The 20,996-nt window shown below is 42.7% G+C and overlaps 1 protein-coding gene across 1 annotated transcript in view; it reads right to left on the minus strand.

Moving 5' to 3' along the window:
- The window catches only part of CDS1 (CDP-diacylglycerol synthase 1), a 53,303-nt gene extending 32,779 nt beyond the window's left edge, over positions 1–20,524 (minus strand). The window contains exons 1-2 of the mRNA XM_087826744.1: positions 20,408–20,524; positions 5,706–5,833 (exon numbers count right to left, since the gene is read on the minus strand). Coding sequence (XP_087682870.1) covers positions 5,706–5,833; positions 20,408–20,524 — 245 coding nt within the window. The remainder of the gene's footprint in view (positions 1–5,705; positions 5,834–20,407) is intronic.
- Positions 20,525–20,996: the final 472 nt, after the last annotated feature.

Here is a 20,996-nt window from a genome sequence, read left to right on the forward strand (position 1 = left end):
CTGCCCCTGCTTTCATCCATTCTACACCCATTTTACATTATACTCACAGTGATTCTTTAAAACTTTTCTGATTTCTATTGATTCAAATGCTAGCATTCAAATTGTGTTACAAGAGATCGGGATTCAGCTTAAAAAGTATAACACCACATATGTACAACATCTAAGCAAGGCTTTAATTCTCCTTCCCATAAAAGAATATTTGCTGATTTCATGTTTATCAAATATTGATTACATTCCCTGCTTTCAATCACTCTCCTATATAGTCCAGATACTTATATATATGTATATATATACATATATATATATACTTATCTTTATTATTGAAAGTATTAGATATCTCCCTTTTATTTCCCCCATTGATCCCCTCTAACCTGCATCCACTCCCCCGAACCTGGCCTTCACCACACTATTGTCTGTGTCCATGGGTTGTGCATATATGCACATAAGTTCTTTGATTAATCTCTCCCCACCCACTCCCCCACCCCTGCTTTCCCACTGAGATTCATCAGTCTGTTCCATGCTTCTATGTCTGTGCACCTATTTTGTTCCTCAGTCTATTTTGTTTATTAGATTCCACATATGAGTGAGATCATGTAAAACTGAATCAGGAAGAATCAGAAAACCTGAATAGGCCAATAACAACTGATGAAATCGAAGCAGTGATAAAAAAAACTCCCAGCAGACAAAAGCCCTGGCTTGGATGGCTTCACAGGGGAGCTTTCTAATTCTTTAAGTTGTAGGGTTAGATAGTTTACTAAACATTTTCTTACTTTTTGAGGTAGGCCTGTAGTGCTATGAACTTCCCTCTTAGGACTGCTTTCACTGCGTCCCATTGTTGTGTGTTCATTTTCATTTGTTTCCAGGAAGTTTTTTATTTCTTTCCTGATCTTATTGGTAACCCATTCATTGTTTAATAACATGTTATTTAGCCTCCATGTGTTTGAATATTTTTTAGTGTTTTTACTGTAGTTGATTTCTAATTTCATGGCATTGTGATCTGAGATGCTTGATATGATTTCAATCTTCTTAAACTTGTAGAGACTTGATCTGTGTCCTAACATGTGGTCTATCTTTGAGAATGACCCATGTGCACTTGAGAGGAATGTCTATTCTGCACCTTTGGGGTGAAAGGTTCTGTAAATAGCAATTAAATCCATCTGCTCTAGTGTGCCATTTAGTCATTGTTTCTGTGTTGACTTTTTGTCTGGAAGATCTATCCAGTGAAGTCAGTGGGGTGTTAAAGTCCACGACTATGACTGTATTGCTGTTGATCTCTCCCTTAAAGTCCTTAAGGTTATTATCAATAGGTCCTTGCTTATTGCCATTTTAATTCTTTATGCCTATGTTTCAGGTACTTCTTAAATATCCCTTTTATCATGTCATTTCTGTGCTCAAGATCTGAAATGCCAACATTAAGTCCAAACTGGTTTATCTAGCTTCCAAGATTGCTCATGAGTTGGTCAAATTGTACTCACCCAATTTTATTTCCCTCTACTGTTTAACCAGCTAGATAGAGTCATACATTTCTCACAGACTGTAAGCTTTGGGGCTGAAATGAGTGTAGAGTCAAAAATGCTATAGCTGAAAGGCTCCATTTAGCTGTATAGATATAACCCTCTATGGATTAGTGAATGGATTAAAAAACTGGGCTAGGTCACAGAGCTGGTCAGAGGTAAATAAGGGACATAGGCCAGTCTCCAGATAATAATCCTGACCTGCTTGCGTGAAACCCAGACGTGTACTTAGCCCGTCTGCATGACTGATCCTCAGACTCAGAATGACTGAGAACCTCTTCTAGTCAAGTGACTACACAGGGGTTAGAAATCCGCCCCTAGGTAGGTGTTGCCCATGTCCACATGTACCTCTGTTAGATGCCTGGCTTTGATCTTCAAAGAATAGCAACTGCTGAGAACCAGAGATTTTAAACGTATCAGCCAAAAATTCCACGGTAACTGAAAACCGAGGTCCTCGAGGAACATATTCTGTCTGGTTGTCTTTTACAGAGATATTTCCCCTCTGAGAAAAACTCCCCTCCCTCAATAAGGTCAAAGGCTTACTTCCTTTATTTATTTTACTTAACAGACCTCTCAAAATTTCCCAAGAATACCTAATACAAAATTAAGCAGACACGTAGACATAATATATATATATCCACTGATACAGTAACCGAAAGTCACCCTTCAGGAGAGAAGCACTGAATTTAAAACAGACCATGATATGCAAAAAGAAAGAAAGAGAGAGAGAGAGAGAGAGGGGAAGGAAGGGAGAAAGAGAGGGAGGGAGGGAGGGAGGGAGGGAGGGAGGGAGGGAGGGAGGAAGGAAGGAAGGAAGGAAGGAAGGAAGGAAGGAAGGAAGGGAGGGAGGGAGGGAGGGAGGGAGGGAGGGAGGGAGGGAGGGAGGGAGGGAGGAGGAAGGGAGGGAGGGAGAAAATCAGTTACTAAAAACCAGAGGAGTCTGATTTGAATTCAAAACTCTCCATTGCCTTTACCATGCTTCCATGATCACACCAGAGAAAGCCTTGATTTTGAGTCCATGTCATCACCTCACAGATCATTTTGGAAACAGGAACTCAGAATCAGTAGAGAAGTGAATTCAGGTTTCATGTCTCAAGGTCCCATCTGAGCCAGAAATGAGATTTCCAAAAAGTATGTAATTAAGCAGCATCCTTTTAAAAGTGATTATCTAAAGTGTTCAAATCAATTTGGATATGTACGATGACTTACTGTTACTACCACTAGTAAGTGGTTTTTTATTTCAAAAGTAATGACAAGATTTTTTTTAAAAAACAGTGCGAAAAACATCATGAGTCATCAAGAATCTGGGCTGACAAGACAGCTCACCTGAGCCAAGAACTGGGGCACAGAGGCACTCCTCAGGGATAAACAAGAACTGGCCCTGGCTGGGCAGCTCAGCTGGTTAGAGTGTTGACCAGATGCACCAAAGCTGCGGGGTGAATCCCCGGTCAAGGCACACATAAGAATCAACCAACAGTTGCACAGATGGGTGGAACAACAAATCCATGTTTCTCTCCCTTCCTCTCTCTTTAAAACCAGTCAATAAGTAAATATTTTTTAAAATAAAAAATAAACAAGAACTTGGCGGGCCATTTGGCAAAGAGCAGGAGTTTTGAGAGTGTCTATCTACCAGCTTTTGGAGAAAGTGGACAGGCTCCCGGAGAGAAGACAGCAGTGTGGAGCATACGAGCACCAGTAAGGCGATACCCAGATGTTCCCTTGGTTTCTCAGCCTCAGGACCAGCCTCGTTTTGTGCCAGAGAATTCTTTGGTGTGAAGAGCTGTTCCGTGTACTGCAGGGCATTCAGCATCCTCCCTGGTCTCCACCCACTATATGCTAGAAGCACCATCTCTCACTGCGACAACCAAAAAGGTCTCCAGACATTGCCAAACGTCTGCTCGGGCGTGGGGATGAAACCCGAGGTACTGCCCCCAGAAGAAAACTGCTAAGTTAGGCTCATAAAGCCAGACTTAAAAGTCTATTGAACATTCATACACACAGGTCAAGAAACAGACTGGGACAACCTGCCAAGTGACTGAAGACCTCTCAGGCCCCTTCCAATTTCAACAACTTAAGATTTTCTAACATTATATATTAGAGCCTCAAAAGTGAGCATAAACCTTGACCAAGCAATTTCACTTTTAAGATGTTATCCTAAGGAAATAATTATGGATGCTAAATCAAAGTTATCTATAAAGAAAAATGTTTAATGCAGTTGTTTTTGATTGTGAGAATTCAGAAATCAGCTAAATGCCCAGCGATAGCTGTTTAAGTTGAGCAAATTGAACTACAGCCATACAAAGGAATATATCATGTAGCCATTAAAATATTTATGTATATTTAAGGATATTTGTTCCTAATACCACAGAATGAAAGTGAAAATAGAAAGGCAAGAAATAGTACAATGCTATTTTTATACCACACACACACACACACACACACACACAAAAGCTTCAGAGTAAACACCACAGTACTTTAAATACCAATGTCATGGTGGGAGGATTACAGGGGTTTTTCCCTGTGATTCATGAAAACTTCTTATGGAATTAATATTTTTAATCCTATGCGTCTATAACTTCTAAACCGTGGCAAGGCAGACTATTAGGGGTACTGAAGAGGCTACAATGAACAGGATACCAGTTTTGAAACATTCATGTAATCTTTATAGTGAAGTTTCATGAGAAGATGAAACTGGTCACATATCCTCTACTGCTCATTTTCTGAAAGCAATTCTCTCATAAGCAGAGCACAATGCCCAGGTTCAGAATGTGGTTCTGTTGCTTACTAGCTGCATGCCCCTTGATACATGAAATTCCTGTGCCTCAGTTTCCTCATTTGTAAAATAGGTACATAACTGTACCTGTGTTGCAGGGTTGCTGTGAGAATAAGCTAGTCAATGGGTGTGCAGTGCTTAGAGCAGTGCCTGGCACACAGTACATGCTCAATAAATATCAGATGCTATCATTTGCTCTTGTTGCTTTACAAGGGGGAGGGGGAATGGCCTTCACTATTAAGAAATTATTATTAATAATGCATACGAGAGTATGGCATCATTCTTATATAAATCAATCTAAGAAATTTTTAAATCTGAGATAGAACTGGTAAGATTTTAAAGCAAAGGTACATTTGTCAACTAGGTCGTGAAAACAACCGGGATCAAGACTATTAAAAGAATAATTATTCTCTGAATAATAACCAACAAAGAATTATTGGTTAAAAAAATATGAAAAATTTGCTTTAAAGCAATTTATTCTAATATGGATATCTCCTAGAAACTAAAAAGAGAAAAACTCCTATTACATTTACTAGATAGGACTAAGTCATTGTTTACTGTTGTTATGACTCATGGGTAGAAAAACAATTTAGTAGGTTACATCCAACATATTTTGTTCAATAACAGAAGAGCATTAAACAGAAAATAAATTAGAGGGTATCACACAATAATGGCAAGAATTGCTTCACGACATTCTTGCAGCAGTTAAAATACACATTTGTGTGTCTCTTGGGATGTGGTGTAAAATGTATCTCTTACTGCGTGTCACAGTAAAAAATATGGAAAAACTGTTCCAAACTGATATTTAAGATTTCACATATTAATCTAAATAAAAGCTTACATTTATTTTGCTTTTATAAGTTTTGTAACTCATATTACTAAAACATACAATGGAGGGCAATATAAAATTAGGTAAAATTTGGTGTTGATTACACATCTCAAAATAGAGCACAAATATAAAATGGTAAAGGGCTGTAGAGTTTGAACAATAATTTAAAACTCTGCTTAAAAAAGTGACCTATTTCTGTGGCATTTGAAGAACAGGGAACAAAGAATATAGAATTTTCTTTATTAAATGTTCCACCACCAGAAAAGGCAACCTGATGTGGTAAATAGATCACTGGCTTCAGAAATCTGACAAACTGGGACAAGGATAGGTCCGTGTCTTAATAGCTCTGTAACCTTCACTAGGAAACCTCTCAGATTTGGTTTTCTCAGACTTCTCAAGGTTTTAAAGATTAAATGAAAGGCTGTACATTAAGCATCTAGTACCATGTGTGCCTCACATACAATGAAAAAGTATGAGCTTTCTCTCTCAGAGCTCCAAAACTCAGAAACAGTGAAATGAATGGCACAGAATAGGACAACCTCACAACTTATCTTGTGCACCCCTTATATTCATCTTCATCCAGCCATACCTTGAAGATAAACCAGACAGAGCTTTCTTGAGGATCTCGGGGGTTCTATCTGAGGACGGTGGAATTTCTGGAATATCAGAATCTGTTCTGCAATCCAAATCTCCATATCTGTCATCAATATCTGTTTCCTAAAATTAAAGAGAAAGGAAGATCACTTTGTAAAATAGAAGGGAAAAAAAGCACGCACTTGCCAATGCATTTACATATTGTTCTATGTGTCCAATCTCAGTTACATAACTTGAAACAAAGAAAACAACTATTAACTTACCTTGACTAGCCAAGCTCAGTTGTACTTCCCTGTTAGGAAAGTTTGATTATCTGCGCTAAAATCTATCAATATAAAGGATTCATTTAAACAAAAGACACAAAAAGAAACTACTATATTGCCTAAGTTTACCACATGAATCAAGTATTTATTCTTTTGCTACTTAGCTGAGAGAACAGTGTTAATTCCAAGTAGATTCCAATCAGCTCTGCACAGTCCCTCTTTTTATTTGATTACAATCAAAGCATGAATAAGAGTAATATCTTACACTGGCACATTTTGTATACATAAAGCATTTAACTCGGTTTTGAAGTTGCTCTCCACTCCTTTGTCTTCCCCTCTCCTACATGCTCTGCCCGAGCAGCCTTTGATGAAGAGTGCTACACATGCATGTACTTTGGGAAAGTGGTTTGCAAAGGGGGAAATTGGGGCAAGGGGCTCAGCAGGAGGAGAGGAATGATAATATTCTCAGGAGGTGAATACAAGACAATGGAGCACTGAGCAGAACGCTGGGCCAGGAGTGATCCTGGGCATGAAAACGCCCAGGAACTCAGAACCTTCAGGAGCCTCAAACCAGACAGAACCCTTATTAGTGCCAAAGTCTCAGCAGATTTCACCAGCCCTTTTGACTTCTTTATCCATAAAGTGGAAGCTTTTAATATAACGCCAAGGACTTAGTGAAGTCAAAGAAGTGGGCTACGACTGAAGCAAGTCTCCCAATTCCTCATTAAGTGGCTTACCAAACAAAAGTTTAGCCTTGGGGGAGTATCTGCAGTTTTCATAAAGCAATAATAAACTTTTGTTTACTACCTATAATTCTCTTACTGTATAATTACGAAATTACATGACATTATACCCAAAATGACAAGGGAAACGGACCTGTCGAATTCCCACTGTGGCACTGAGCGCCAGCTGGCCCCAAAGCAGCTTCAACAGAGAGAGATGTTGACTTAATAAACCACCACACAAAGCGTCCCCTGAAAATGTCAGGGCGCCCGCTGTCAGCCTGACATGCCAGCAGGCCTTTGGCATCCAGAACAGTGGAGCACACCACTTAGTTTTCTTTTCCCTGCTACTACTCCTCTGTCCCCTTCAGTAACCCAGAGTGCTGGGGGGTGGTGAGAGCATAGTGGAGATGGGGACTCATGGAAATGCCTCCGTAAGGCTACACCACCGTGACGCAGGAAGAGCACGGACCAGGGGTCAGGGCTGCACGGGTGCTAAGGCCACCCGCACGGCGCCCGCAGAGTGGCAAAGGGCAAGTCACTCAACCCTGAAAACAACCTCAGCTCTGCTTTCCTCAGAAAATGAAAGCACTGGACCAGAATTCAAACTGAGCTCCCCGAAAGGCTAGCGCTTCCAGCAAGCCTCTTCCGAGTGCGCTTGGCAGTGGTGGTGGTGGTCAAGGCCCTCGTCCCCAAGCCCTCAAGAAAGCTGTTCCGCTTTTACTTTCATTCTTTTAGCTTCACAGAATGGAAAACGTAAGACAACGAGGCTTCTTCATTTCATGCTAATGACGAAAGAGAGCGGCCTTTTAGAGCAATTCGACCCAACTACGGGGATTCGAAGCAGAGACTCTTGTGTTTCTGCATTTCCTGCACGGGTCCTGTCACAGGTGCCAGACTTGACAAGGAGAACAAGAGTGTGACTGGGGGTAATGGAAAGAAGGGAGCAGTAGCTGAACGCGTGCGGAATGAAGGTGCTTAAAATGTTTAAGAAATCTACGCTAGGAGTTTCTTCTCAAGCCCCCAGTTTAAAGACAGTAATCTGCCCTGGCTGGTGCGGCTCAGCGGTTCGAGCATCGGCCCTCGACTAAAGGGGCCTGGGTTCGATTGCGGCCAAGGGCACGTACCTCGGCTGCAGGCTTGGTCACCCGTCTGGGCGCGCAACCAATGGATGTGTCTCTCTCACATCGGTGTTTCTATCTCTCCCTCCCTCCCTTCCACTCTCTCTGAAAAGCAATGGAGAAAATATCCTCAGGTGAGGATTAAAAAATAATAATAAAAATAGAGACAGTAACCCTCCACTTTCCACGTTGAGCCCGCGTCCTCCCATCCCCCACCAGGTGGCCTCATGCACCCTCACAGCTTCCTCCCCATCTCTGCCCCCTCACTCCCCATACACCTGGGTCTCCAGGTGGGCTTTCCACCAGCATCACCTGAAATTCAACATAAACAAACTGACCTCTCTCTTTTTTCTCCACACCAGACCTGCTCCCCGGCTACATTTCCTACTCGGGTGAAGACACCACCCCGAATGGTTAACCAAGTAACTCAGGTCAGGCACCTGGCTATCAACTTAACGCTTCCATCTCCGTGCACCAAAACACACCCACTTAGCACCAGGCCTGTCATTCGTCTTTGCCCATGTCCCCCAGCCCCCCCACGGCTACTACCCTTCCTGGGCACCATCCTCTCTCCGCTACTTCAGTACCTCATTCCTCTCCCCCTCTTCTTTATTTTCAACATAAAAGGAATCTTTCTAAACTGCAAACCTAATCTTAATGCTTCCCAGCCTAAGCCCAGAGGAAAAAGGCAAACTACCCGACACTGCTTTTACTGCTGTGATGAAGGGACCCCGCCCCTGCAGCCCCACGTGGGTGACCCCCCAGTTTTCATGCCACAGCCTTCTCCCTCCTGCATCCAGGTGGTTGTTCTATCTGTAAAACACAAACCGCGCATCTTCTCTGTGGCCCACATCCTGGTCCCAGTCCTCCCTTCCTCATTCCGAAACCCTGTACCGTCCACGCATCCCCTGGCCTTGGCGTGAAGGTCGCTTCCTTGCAGATGTCCCTGACCCCAGCTCCGGGTCAGCTGCTCTTCAACTGCGTTTCCCTACCAGTCTATATTAGAGGTGCCTGCTTGCTTGTCCGTATTTTCCAGGAGTCCACAAGCTTTGTGAGAAGAGGAAACGCCGTCCACTGGCCCCACTCTCAACCCCGAGGGGCCAGCAGAGGCCCCATCCAGGCGGGATTCCCCAGGCGACGCATAAAGCGGCAACGAGTGAGCTGCGTCTGTCAACTCGGGCCAACATTTCAGATTAAAATCAGAAGTTCCCGTCTGTTCTTGCTAGCTGAGTAGTCTTGACCAAGTCGCTTGGCTTGGGAGCTCAGTTCCACCTAGGTAAAATGAGGGCTTCCTGACTTTTCCAAATATAAAATTACAATGAAAGTATGTCTGGTAAATGAGGGCTGAAAGTTGAAAAAATAAGTCTCTTTATTACCCTGCAAGTCCAACACCTCAGGGAAAGCAATTAGAAAATAAGAGCAAAAGCACTGCAATATTTTGTAAATACTGATTTAGTTATTCCTCACATTACCATGTGGCAAATAATCACCTCCGTTTTGTAGATAAAAAAACTGAGGCTCGGAAAGATGACGTGGGGTGTTGGGCACACAATGCAATATACAGAGTCATGTAGAAATGTACACTTGAAACCTATATAATCTTATTAACCAATGTCACCCCAATAAATTTAATAAAAATACTTGCACAATGAATAGAGGGAGGGAGGGAGGGAGGGAGGGAGGGAGGGAGGGAGGGAGGGAGGGAGACCAATCAAGTGTCCAAGTTCACACAGCTCTAAGCAATGTAGCTGGGATCTGAAACCATACAGGAAAGTAATTAAAATGACGATTTCTCCCAAATTAATCTACAGTTTCAGTGCAATCCCAATAAATATCTCAAGAGGTTTTGTGAGGGTTTTTTTGTAGAAATGTACAGGCTGATTCTAAAATTTATATGAAAATGCAAAGGACCTAGAAGAGCCAAAACAGCCTGGAGAAAAGATCAAAGCTGAAGAACTTACACTACCGGCAATCAAGCTGCGGTACTGACATGAAAGAAAAAAATGATCAGTGGAAAACAGACCAGAGTCCAGAAATAAACCCACAAAAATACGGTCCACTGATTTTCAACAAAGCTGCAAAGGTAAATCAACAGACATTGCTGAAACAATTGGATAGCCATATAAAAAAGAAAAAAGAAAGAACTTTGATCTATACCTCACACCAGTTACAAAAATTAATGCAAAATAGATCATAGGCATTTACATAAAATATTAAAACTTCCACAAAATCTCTGTGACCATGGATTAGGCAAAGATTTCTTAAATATAACAATGACAAAATGATCCATAAAACAAAAAATGATGACTAGGTCATCAAAATTAAAATTTTCTGCTTTTCAAGAGACAGTGTGTAAAGATGAGAAAATGAGCCAGACACTGTGAAAATAGATCTGCGAATCACATATCAAATAAAGGACTTGCATCCAGAATTCATAAAGAACTCTAAAGTTCAATAAGAAAATAACTCAATTAAAATACATGGGCAAAATATTTGAACAGACATTTCACCAAAAGCAATGCATATTTGGCAAATAAGCACATGAAAAAAATGTTCAGCATCGTTAGTTATTGGGGAAATGTGAAACAAAACCACGGTAAGATACTACCACACTTCTATTAGCATGGCTAAAAACTTAAAAACTGAACATACCAAGTGTTGCAGAAGATGTGGAGAAACTGGAACTCTCTCACCCTGCTGGTGGGAATGTAAAATGGTACAACCACTTTGGGAAACAGTTTGGCAGTTTCTCAAAAGGTTGAACATACACCCACCATAGGACCCAGTCATTCTACTCCTATTTGTCCAAGAGAAAATAGTAGTATATATCCACACAAAGACTGTACACAAATGTTCATGGCAGCTTTGTCTGTAATAGATCCACACTTGAAACAACTCAAACATTCACCAGGGAACAGGTGAATGGGGCTACACTCGTACAACGGAATACTACTCGGCAATAAAAATGAGTGAACTACTGATGCCCGCAAAGACATGGATGAATGTCAAAATAACTGTGCTGAGTAAAAAGAAGTCAGACAAAATGTACATACAGTATATATAAATATATGTATATGTGTATATGCATACCTGTATGCATAGTATTCCACTTATATGAAATTCTACAAACTTCAAATTCATCTATAGTGCCAGAAAGCAGACCAGTGGTTATCTGGGAGTGAGGAGGGAATTACTAACAGGCAGGAGCAAACTTGTGATGGTGATGGATATGTTCATTATCTTGACTGTAGTGATGAATTCATGGGTGTACACATAAGTCAAAACACCAAACTGCGCAGTATATGGTCAATTGAGCATAAGACATTCATAGCTCATGATGACTCCTGAAGAGCAATAGGAGCCAGTGGTCAGGGAAAGGAAGGAGGTGCTTCCAAAGGGTGGATACTGAGAAGACAGGAACATGGCTAGAGGGCTCCTTTGATCTTCCCCTGGTGACACCCAATTCTATGCTACATTAAAATCATGTCTTATGGTTTCATTAATGTAAGTGTTAAATTCCAAATTAGGAAGAAAGATCCCTGAAGGCAAAAATCCATGGCATAATACAAAAGAACTTAGAATCTGCTTCAAGACTTATATTCAATTGTGAAACACTACTGTCATCACAAAATTGCATTTTATCTGAGACTTTATTAGAGCTGGGATCCCCACAGGTACATCACTTTTTCAGGCCTAAGAGAAATAACGCTTACTGCTCTTCGGCTTGGCCCTCCTTCGCAGGGAAAAACAAGTAGATGAAGTAAGAATGATTAAACCTGCAATGTGTGAACTCTGACTGGATCTTAGTTTGGGGGAGAGGAAGGAATCTCCAACACACATTTTGGCAGCAATAGGGAAAATTAGAACATAGAATGTTCTAAAGTTACTGTTAATTTTTTTTAGCTGTGATAATGGCACTGTGGTCCCACAGGAGAATGTCTTTACGATGCATGATTTAATATTAGAAGTGAAGGGCCATTGAGGTCTGCAACTTATTTTCAAATGGCTCACCAACAAAATATTTGCATATACATCTATGGCAAGGTAAAGCAAATTTGGCAAATTCATCACAGTTGTTCAATCTAAGCGCTGGATGTACTGATGATCATTGTACTAACCTTTTAATTTTTCTATGTTATTAAAAACTTTTATAGTAAAAAGCTCAGAAAAAAATTCAAAGTTTACCAATACACTGTTTGGGGACACAAATATGTTATAAACCTATCGAGAGAGAAGGAAATCTTGAGAATAAAATTCATGCTGTGATTACCTAGGTGCCTAAGGGGTTCGTTGCATCATGATCCTTTTGTATTGATTCCATATTTATTAGCAATATAAATTATTATAAGTAGTATTATCATGTGCAGAATTCCAGGTGTACACTGAACTCTACATGAGTGTCCCCAGGATTGTTTAAAGCCTCAAACCAGAGACAGTTCATGTACAAGCATGGGGGATGGGGGGAGGGGGAGTGAAAATAAAATAAAAAGAGACATGAGTCTAATTTTACTTTCTAGATCTCAATTTTTATATTTCAAAGTAAAATGCTAAGCCTCAGATAGAATAAACATCTGCTGGCCCACAGCACCACATTGTTTTCAAATAACCTGCTTGGAAGAGAAAGGTGGCAGTGAGCCCAATCTTAAGTGCCAAGGTGTTCGGCCCCACCTGAGCCAGCCAGATGATGAAATCAGATTGGCTTCACGGGCCTTACATAAAGCTCTTAAATAACTGGCCATGGGTCCTGGCAAATAAAAGGGAATTGCAAACATAGCCAGGAAGCAGAAAAGCAACACTCCTTTCCTAGCCACCAAGTTTGCAAAAAGCAGCTTTAAATTTCCACAGAGGTGAGCTCCTCACACTGTACTGGACTCTTGTTTCTCCCATCCTGTGTGTTCTAATTTTGTTTAAAAGAAAGCTTAAAATAGTGATCGTTCTCTCAAAGTCTTAAGTAAACATCCAAAGACATGACATGAAAAATAACTCTGACCTCTCCTTGTGGATAAGAGAATAAGTCGACATTCAGAAAGATAACTAAACTTGGCACACTTCAGGAAAGATCAACAGCCCAATCGGTCATTAACGAAATTAGTTCCTCTGCTTTCTGGAGTCCCTTCAAAATGTGACGTCATTCTCTTGAAATAGGTTCTGAAAAGTCTCCCAACTAAATGAATCATAGTGTGAACTGCTGCCTGGCCGGTGTGGCTCAGTGGTTGAGCATCGGCCCATGAACCAGGAAGGAAGTCCGGTTCAATTGCAGGTAAGGACACATGTCCAGGCTGTGGGCTCGATCCCCAGTAGGGGGGCACAGGAGGCAGCGGATCAATGATTCTCTCTCATCACTGATGTTTCTCTCTCCCCTCCTTCCTCTCTCTGCAATCAATAAAAACATATAGTTTTTAAAAAGTGTGAACTGCTATAAAATAAAACTAATGATTTCTTCTCCTAATCAATAGTAAAATAAGGGAGTACTAGAAACAATTTTGTTTGACTTAAATCTGAGTGCCTGAAACACAGAATTACAAGTTTTCAGCTAAAAGTTTCTAGTCAAATTCGGAAAGGCCAAAATAGTTCAAAAATCACACAATGTAGTAACAGTTATAAAAAGAAGTTCTTAAGTAAATATTTTAATTAATTTTATAAATTTAGGCCCACATACCTAATTTCTCCTTTACATTATTTTGGTCAGAAAACTTTGGGTAAACCCCAGCTCTAAATACTGTGTTACTCTGGGAAAGGAATGTAGGTTTCGTGGACCACATACTAAACCTGAAAAGCTCAGCTCACTAGTAAATGTCATGTAACCCCGTCTCCCCCAGCCTTACATCTTCTCCTTTGACTCTAATGTATAAAACACGGTGCAAAACTGCCATTCTCCATAGCCTTTTCTCAACCATTGAGATTTGCTTCTCAGAAATTGTCATCAGTTTCGCTCAAATAAACTCACAAAAATTCTTATGTGTTTAGATGTTTCATGGACAGTTCTCAAACTTTTTTCTCAGGTGTAGACTAAGGCTATTTCCCTTGTCTACACAACTGTTAAAAAAATTAAAATTGGTATTATGTACATGGATTTTACAAACTATAAACTTGTTTATTATCTTTATTCCACTGACAAGGAGAAAACTCTGAGATGTTCAAAATTAAAATCACAGCAGCCGGAGAGGGAGAGATAAGAGACACAACAGTTAGCCTGTGAATAGCTGTGGACCATCTCTGACAAAAGACTGCTCACATCCCTGTGTATCTGACGGAATTTAGGAATAACTTCAGGTGGCGATGTCCACAGATTATTTTAGCCAGGCACCCCCGAACCAGGAGCCTCCCCCTGTTTACACATGGGCCTCCCACGGCTGTCCCCGCCAACCCACAGGAGGGGCCATTGCTTCTTGTGGACTCTGGGCCTATCCCAGAGCTGGTCCCGCCCCGTGTACCACCGGCTCCCACCCCTTTGCCTACAGCTAAGGTGGATTCTGCATGACTAACTCTTTCTTCCCCCTTCCGCCCCCTGTGATGCATAAAAATGCTTGCAAACTCCCAGGCCACGGACATGGAAGGATATGTTGTCTTTTCCACCTAGCCATGCTGCTGGTGGTTTAAGCTCCAGGCGCCAAGGCTAGTCTTCCCTCCCCCCCCCCCTTTTTTTTCTAGCAATGACCTAATAAACCTTTTTTTTAAAAAAAAAAAAAAAAAAAAAAAAAAAGACTTCCAGCCATGAAAGTTAAAATTTTTTGTTTAACACCATGCAGTTAAGGTCCACAATCCAAGACATTAGTATATTCTTCTATCAGTTGTTGAGCAACAAACAAATCTTGGCCTCATCCCTTTTCTCAACTGTAGAAAGAGTCACAAAAAAAGGTGACATTCAATCAGAACTGCAAATACAATGGGCACCCAACAAGCATTTACTGAACGCACAGAACCAAGCCAAGCCTCACAAAAAGGTCTGTAAAGTCTTAAATGACCTGTTTTCCTTATACTGAATTAAAACGTGCATTTTTTTAAAAGACATTCCCAAACACACAATAGTTAAAGGAAAAAACACACACAAAACCTCGGTATTTAGTTGTGCTAACCATGAAAGCACATGTGAAAGTCTTTTTTACAAAAATGCATAAAAATATATAAGTATACAGATAAATACAAAGAATAATCATACCATACATTTGTATTTTATAATTTTTCTTTACGAGTAGAACCATTTTCAATTGTCCCACTTTTCTGTAGTACATTTAGGACAAACAAAATATTGTTTGCATCAAAACGTCCATTGCATCCAAAGCTTGATATAGCTGATGGCATCCTATGGTAAAATTTCTCAAAGTTTTAAGAAAATAAAGTATTTAAAGTCAAGATCACAAACAGTAAGTGAAAACTCATGTGGTAACACCAGAATATTCTTTAGAAGTCTCAAGTATAACACAGAACATACTTTAAAGACGTGAGAAAGGACCTACCCACCCTCACATAAGCTTGCTGCCTAAATTAACATGACTTTAAAATCTGACTGACTTGTTAGCATAACTTTACTATCCCTGGAGACTTGCCCTGGAGCTCCTGGTTCAACACAAGTTGATGTGTGAAAGACACACCAACTCTCTATAGGAAGCATCAACAAACAGCTTTCCTCCAAAGACACAATCCTTGCCAGGCTGTTGCCACCAATCCAAAACTGTTACATTGTGACCCTTAACCAACCCTAAGCAAGTCTCCGCACTGAAAGACCCAAGAATTTTATTCCAGTTCTCAATAAAATCCAACCTTGCCCTTCTCCCTCCGAGACTCTGCCAAAGCTGTTGAGGTGTTCCCCCTCACCCAGAGAAGCTGTAAACTCATCTTTGTCTTATCTGTTGGTCCAGAGGTGATATTTGGGGAGCCAGCATTCAAAACGTGCTGTTAAATAATAATATGACCATGAATCTTTTGTAAATGACAAAAGAATCATGGAAAATTACTTAGGTGGTAATACAACTCAGGAGTATCAGTCAAAATGATATTCTAGAAGTCCAGCTCTAAACATTAGTATTTTATCAATGGCCTAGATTTATATAAAAATATATAGAAAATATTTATTACACCTACAGGTGAAACCAAGGCAACCCACACTAAATTCCAAAATGAATTTATGAAACCAGAAGTCCAAAAATTAAAAATTTATTTTTAAAATATTAGAGTACTTATGAAAGAAACTACACACAACTCAAATGGGGAAGGACAGAAATTAAATGATTTCCAGATTCTTTCACCCTCAACTTCTCAACCCAAAATCTGTGTCAAAGCAGCAACCTTACATACAAGCACAGCAGGGACACTGTTCCGACGTGTGCTTCCCTTTCCTGGCCACGGCTCCCATGTGCACCCCCTTTTCTCCCACTCTGGTCCAGTAAATCAGGTTTTAGCTTCCCTTGCAACTGCTCAGGCCCTCTCAATCCATATAGAGCTTCCATAACCCATGCTGGGCTTCAGTCCACTTCCCTGCCCACCCTAACTCGTGGTCGGCCACTTCCAATCCCAGCCTCCCTAACTCCATCATTCCTTTAGCATCCTGGACCCGCACTTCCCAGGCCAAAATCACTCCCAGTGCCTCTCTTATTTTCAGCTATTAAATGGGTGATTCCAAACACATATAGTTGTTATGAGGAGCAAATAAAGTAAGATGTAAAAGTATTCTGTGAACTCTAAATCGCTACCAGCATCAACTATTATGACTATAACTGCTACTGAGTTAAGGACTAGTGGCTTCTTGGTCATTTCGTATTACACTCCCTAAAATAACACTCCAAAGGTGTCTGGTCAGAAATGCATTCCAGTTCCAGCTCAGCCACTTGCTCTAGGTCCTCTTGGGCAAGAATCACCACACTCTATAGCAAGTTTATTATTTTTTAATTTATAAAGTTGAACTACATTCTTTCTAAGATCCCTTGCAGCTCTATGGTTCTGAGACCCCCCCCCCCCTTTGCTGAGAAAATTGAAAGCATCAAACACTTTCATCTTCCCTCTTCTGCTTTTCGAAATGTGTCTGCATCCACCCTCCATCCTTGACTCCTTTCCTCAGATACCCCAATCCTCTGTATTCTCCAGACCATGTCTGCTTCTTTGTCCCAGGGCCTGCCCACCCTCATCAGCATCTTCACTCCCTCTTGACTTGTTTCACATAAATGCCTACCTTCCGTCCCAGGAAAAAACTAATTTTCGCTCAATCCCCCAGTCCTCTCTAGCCTATATCCTGCATTCCCCTTTGCTGGAACTGCTTGACAATAATTACTAGTATTTCACTTCTCACATTCCTCAATTTAAAACCTGGCTTCTACTAAGATCTCTGCTAACCTCAATGTTCTATGACTCACTTTCATTTCTAAATACTATTGATGACATCCTCTAAGTGATTCCTCCTCCCCTAGCTCCCAGGATCTTATAACTTTGGTCCCTTCCCTACATCTCCAACCCTGCTCTAAACATGGGCATCTCCCAGAGCTTTGTGTTCGGTCCCATCCCCCTCTATCCCACTCAGAAGTTGGCAGCTCCACACTTGACCTTTTATTTCAGTTTCCACTACCACCTTGAGCCACATCTGTATTTTAGAGAATGACACCCCTTGTCCAACCCAACTCACCCATGTTCACTTCTACCCTGCAAAATTGCCCAATAATTTTTGCTTCTTTCCTAAAATACTCTTAAGTTGTGGATTAAAATGTGTCTCCTGGCAGGCTCCTATTTTACTAGTCTTACTTTGATCACCTAGTCTCGGTCCTATCAGCATTATCTAAAATATACATCTTCTCTCCCAACCCTTATTCACCTACCCCTACTAGACTCACTCCAGTCCCTCATTATTTCATATCTTTAGCACTTGCAATATCCCACTATCTGATTTCTTCGTGGCAGGTCTCTCCCCCTTCCCACACTTTCTCCAGACTTTGGCTGAGTGATAAGCTAATGCCTTTGCAAACACTTTTCAGTGGCTTCCCAAAGTCCATGGAATAAAGCTTAATCTCCTTCCCAAGGCTCCCAAGCTCCCATCCCCCAAACCCCACCTCTCCAGAGCGCGCAGCATATGCTCCAGGATTGCCAAGCTACTCTCAGGTTCCTGTGCGGAGAATGCTGGCTCAAGAAACAGCTCCACGGGCCCTTTGCCTAGAATGCCCTTCCCCAACACTTGTCCGCGTGGTGAGTCCCAGGCGTCTTTCAATTCCAAGCTCAGCCCTCACCTCCTCTTCAAAGCTTTTCCTGCTGTCTCCAGGTTGAGTCCAACTATGCCCTCGATGTGAACAATGAACCTTGTTCAGACTCCTGATAAATCTAACTCATACACGTCTTCTGTGGGGGAGGGGTGTCTTTGAAGGGGGGGGTCTTGTCATCTCTCAAGTACTTCTCCAGCATTTAACACAGGGAACATTCCCTTGTGGGTAAGCAGCACTTTTTTCACTTGCTAATTCTCCTGAGCACAAGAGCCTCTCTCTGCCTGTCTCTAGGTCCTGAACAATGAGAATGTCTTGTTAATAACACCATTATAAAAAGACTACCAAAGGCATGGGAGTATACTACAACAGCAGAATATAAGGCAGACCCCCCCCACACACATACTTCTTTTATTATTAATTCCCCAAGTGTTTTGCCTTTACCTCAACTTGAACAGAGAAGGCACTTAAAGAGCTTAAATGGACCAAATATTAACCAGCCTCTGATGGGCAAACTGATTTTAAAATAGCCCTTGACCTGGAAATACAGGTGCATTCAAATATACACCCTGATAAGAAAGGACAGACAGAGGATAGAGTTCAATGTCTCAAAGCTTGCCAAGACAAGAGTTCCTTGTGATAAATTCTGAAAGTATAGCAATATTGTAGACACAATTTGAAAATGCTCATCCCTGTCTAAAAAAATCTTAAGAGTTTACATCTGGCAACATCTGCTCTCAGAAAACAAAATACAGCTGGGTACGTGTTAATGAAAACCAACCGTGCAGCATTTATAAATAAATAAATAAACACGCAGGGAGGTAACCTAGCCACAGAGACAACAACTCTAATGAGCCAAATCAAACCCTAGAAATAGTTTCCATTTTAAGTACATTAAGGTGTTAAGAAACTAAGTTAATTCAGAAGTTATTTTGTGCATAGCTTCCTGAGCATGTTTTCTCTTATTAAAAGCTAGTTAGCTTCTTCTAGTTAAGGAAGTCCACATGGGGGAGCTGGTATTTCCTTGATTCTAGCCAGTGCTAATGCAAAACAAATCCCAACCTAATTAATTCTATTTTTGGTCCAGTTTCCAAGGCAGTTTTCACAAAGACTATTCTCACAGCCCACTGTTTCTAGCTTTATAACATCAACCTTCAGAAGCTGGCCACTGTTATATTTTGTGTAATTCCTTGACACATGTGTCCTATTACAGACTCATTTTATTCCACAGGCTATCAAAAGTAGGAAAAAACAATAAAGGCGATGTCACCTCATTGATTCTAAAGCTTCATTCCTGAAATCACTGTTGAATTATTTCCTGATTATCATGTGATACATTCTAACCAGGACTTTGTAACTTGGTTACATCAAGCTCATCAACATCAAGTTCCAGGTGGAACCCTCTCCAAATCAGAACTGCCAGGGAGTCCCAGCAACAGTATAAGCCAGAAGAAAAGGAATCAGGAAACAGGCTCTAGTTCCAAAAGGCCACTGACTTGACCTTGGGGAATACACTTCGCTTCTGTAATTCAAACTGCAATGCCTGCTTCCAAAAAAAAAAAAAAAGCTTCTAGGAACAGTTTAAGTGCTTTGAGCTTCTGAAATAAAATGAAATTTTATTAACAGAAGATTTCATAAAATGATCTATTATCTGGCCCAACTACCTAAACCATCAAATCTAAAAGGTCATAACACTGAGTGTGCTTGCCCCCCAAAATTCCTACCTGCACCACTGTATTAAAGAATAAACTAAACTCTGACTCTTTTTCGACCGTTAAACAGAATAGTGGTATTACATCTAATTCTTCTTAAATAGGGTGCCCCACAGTCCTCAAGAAGGAGCCTGTCAGGTCAAATGAAACCCACTGGTAGACAGAAGAACCACACCGCCTGCCCCGGGGGCTCGGAAGGCACAGGATTCAATTGTCACGTGTACGATACTCTTAAACCTCCCAAAGCTATGACACTGCTGCAGGGGGGAGTGGGGAAGCCAAGCCTCCAGTGTCAGGATCCAATGACACGGTAGAACCCGAGGTGTGTGTCGTAAGTTTAGTCTTGACTAACTTTGTTCCTCTCCGGAGAAGGGTGAGAGGCGGCGGCTGCAGAAACCGCAGCTCCCAGGGCGCCTGCGGTTCCGCCCAGAGCCCCGCGTCGGCCCCGGGCCCGGGGAGGGCGCGGGGCTGCCCGGGGGACCCTAAGCTGCAGCCAAGGGGAATCGCCCCGGGAAACGCGCCGTCCTGGGGCCGGGTCCTCGCCCCCTCCCGCAGGGGGACCTAGCCGAGGCCGGGCGCAGGGCGCCGCGGGCAGCCCACGGCCTCACCTGCATTCCGCGGGCCCCACCCTGCTCCCAGGTGTCCCGCCCAGCCCGGGACCGGCCGCGGCGTGGGTGCGCGCCTCCCGCAGCTCTACCTACTTTGTCGCTGGTGCTCTCGGTTTCGTGGTCGCCGCCGGCCGCCACCCCCTCGGGGGGTGGCGGCGCCACTGCTCCCCCGGGGCCGGGGCAGCCTCCCCGGTGCCTCAGCTCCAACATCTCCCGCTCTCGCGCGGCCGTGGCGGCCTCCGGCGCCCCCGAAACCCGAACTGCGCGCGGGGTTCTCGCTGGCGGGCCTCCCTTCACCCCGCAGCGCCGCACTCAACGCCCAGCGGAGCCGCGGCCACGAACACGCCCCCACCACGGAGGCGCGGCCGCCGCGCCGGGTCACCCCCAAAACGGCATCAACGAGCGAGCGCTCGAGGCCGAGGGGAGAGGGGCCGGCGCCAGGGCCGGGGGCTGGCTCCCGAGCGTGCGGGGCGGGCTCGGGGCGCCCGGCCCGAGCGGAGAAGGCGGAGGCGCGGCGGAGCGCGGCCACCGGTTGCCAGGTGCGCGTCTCCGCGCGGAGGCCCAGGTGGGGAGACTAGAAGGGGCGGGGAGCGAAAAAGGAAGCGTGACCCGATTTAGAGCTGCGCCCGGCGCCCGCCGCCGCGGCCGGCCACTCCCCGCCCCGCCTCCGGACTCGTCGGTG

The sequence above is a fragment of the Miniopterus natalensis genome, chromosome 1, assembly GCF_054644295.1.
Source record: "Miniopterus natalensis isolate mMinNat1 chromosome 1, mMinNat1.hap1, whole genome shotgun sequence".
Taxonomy (NCBI): Eukaryota; Metazoa; Chordata; class Mammalia; order Chiroptera; family Miniopteridae; genus Miniopterus; species Miniopterus natalensis.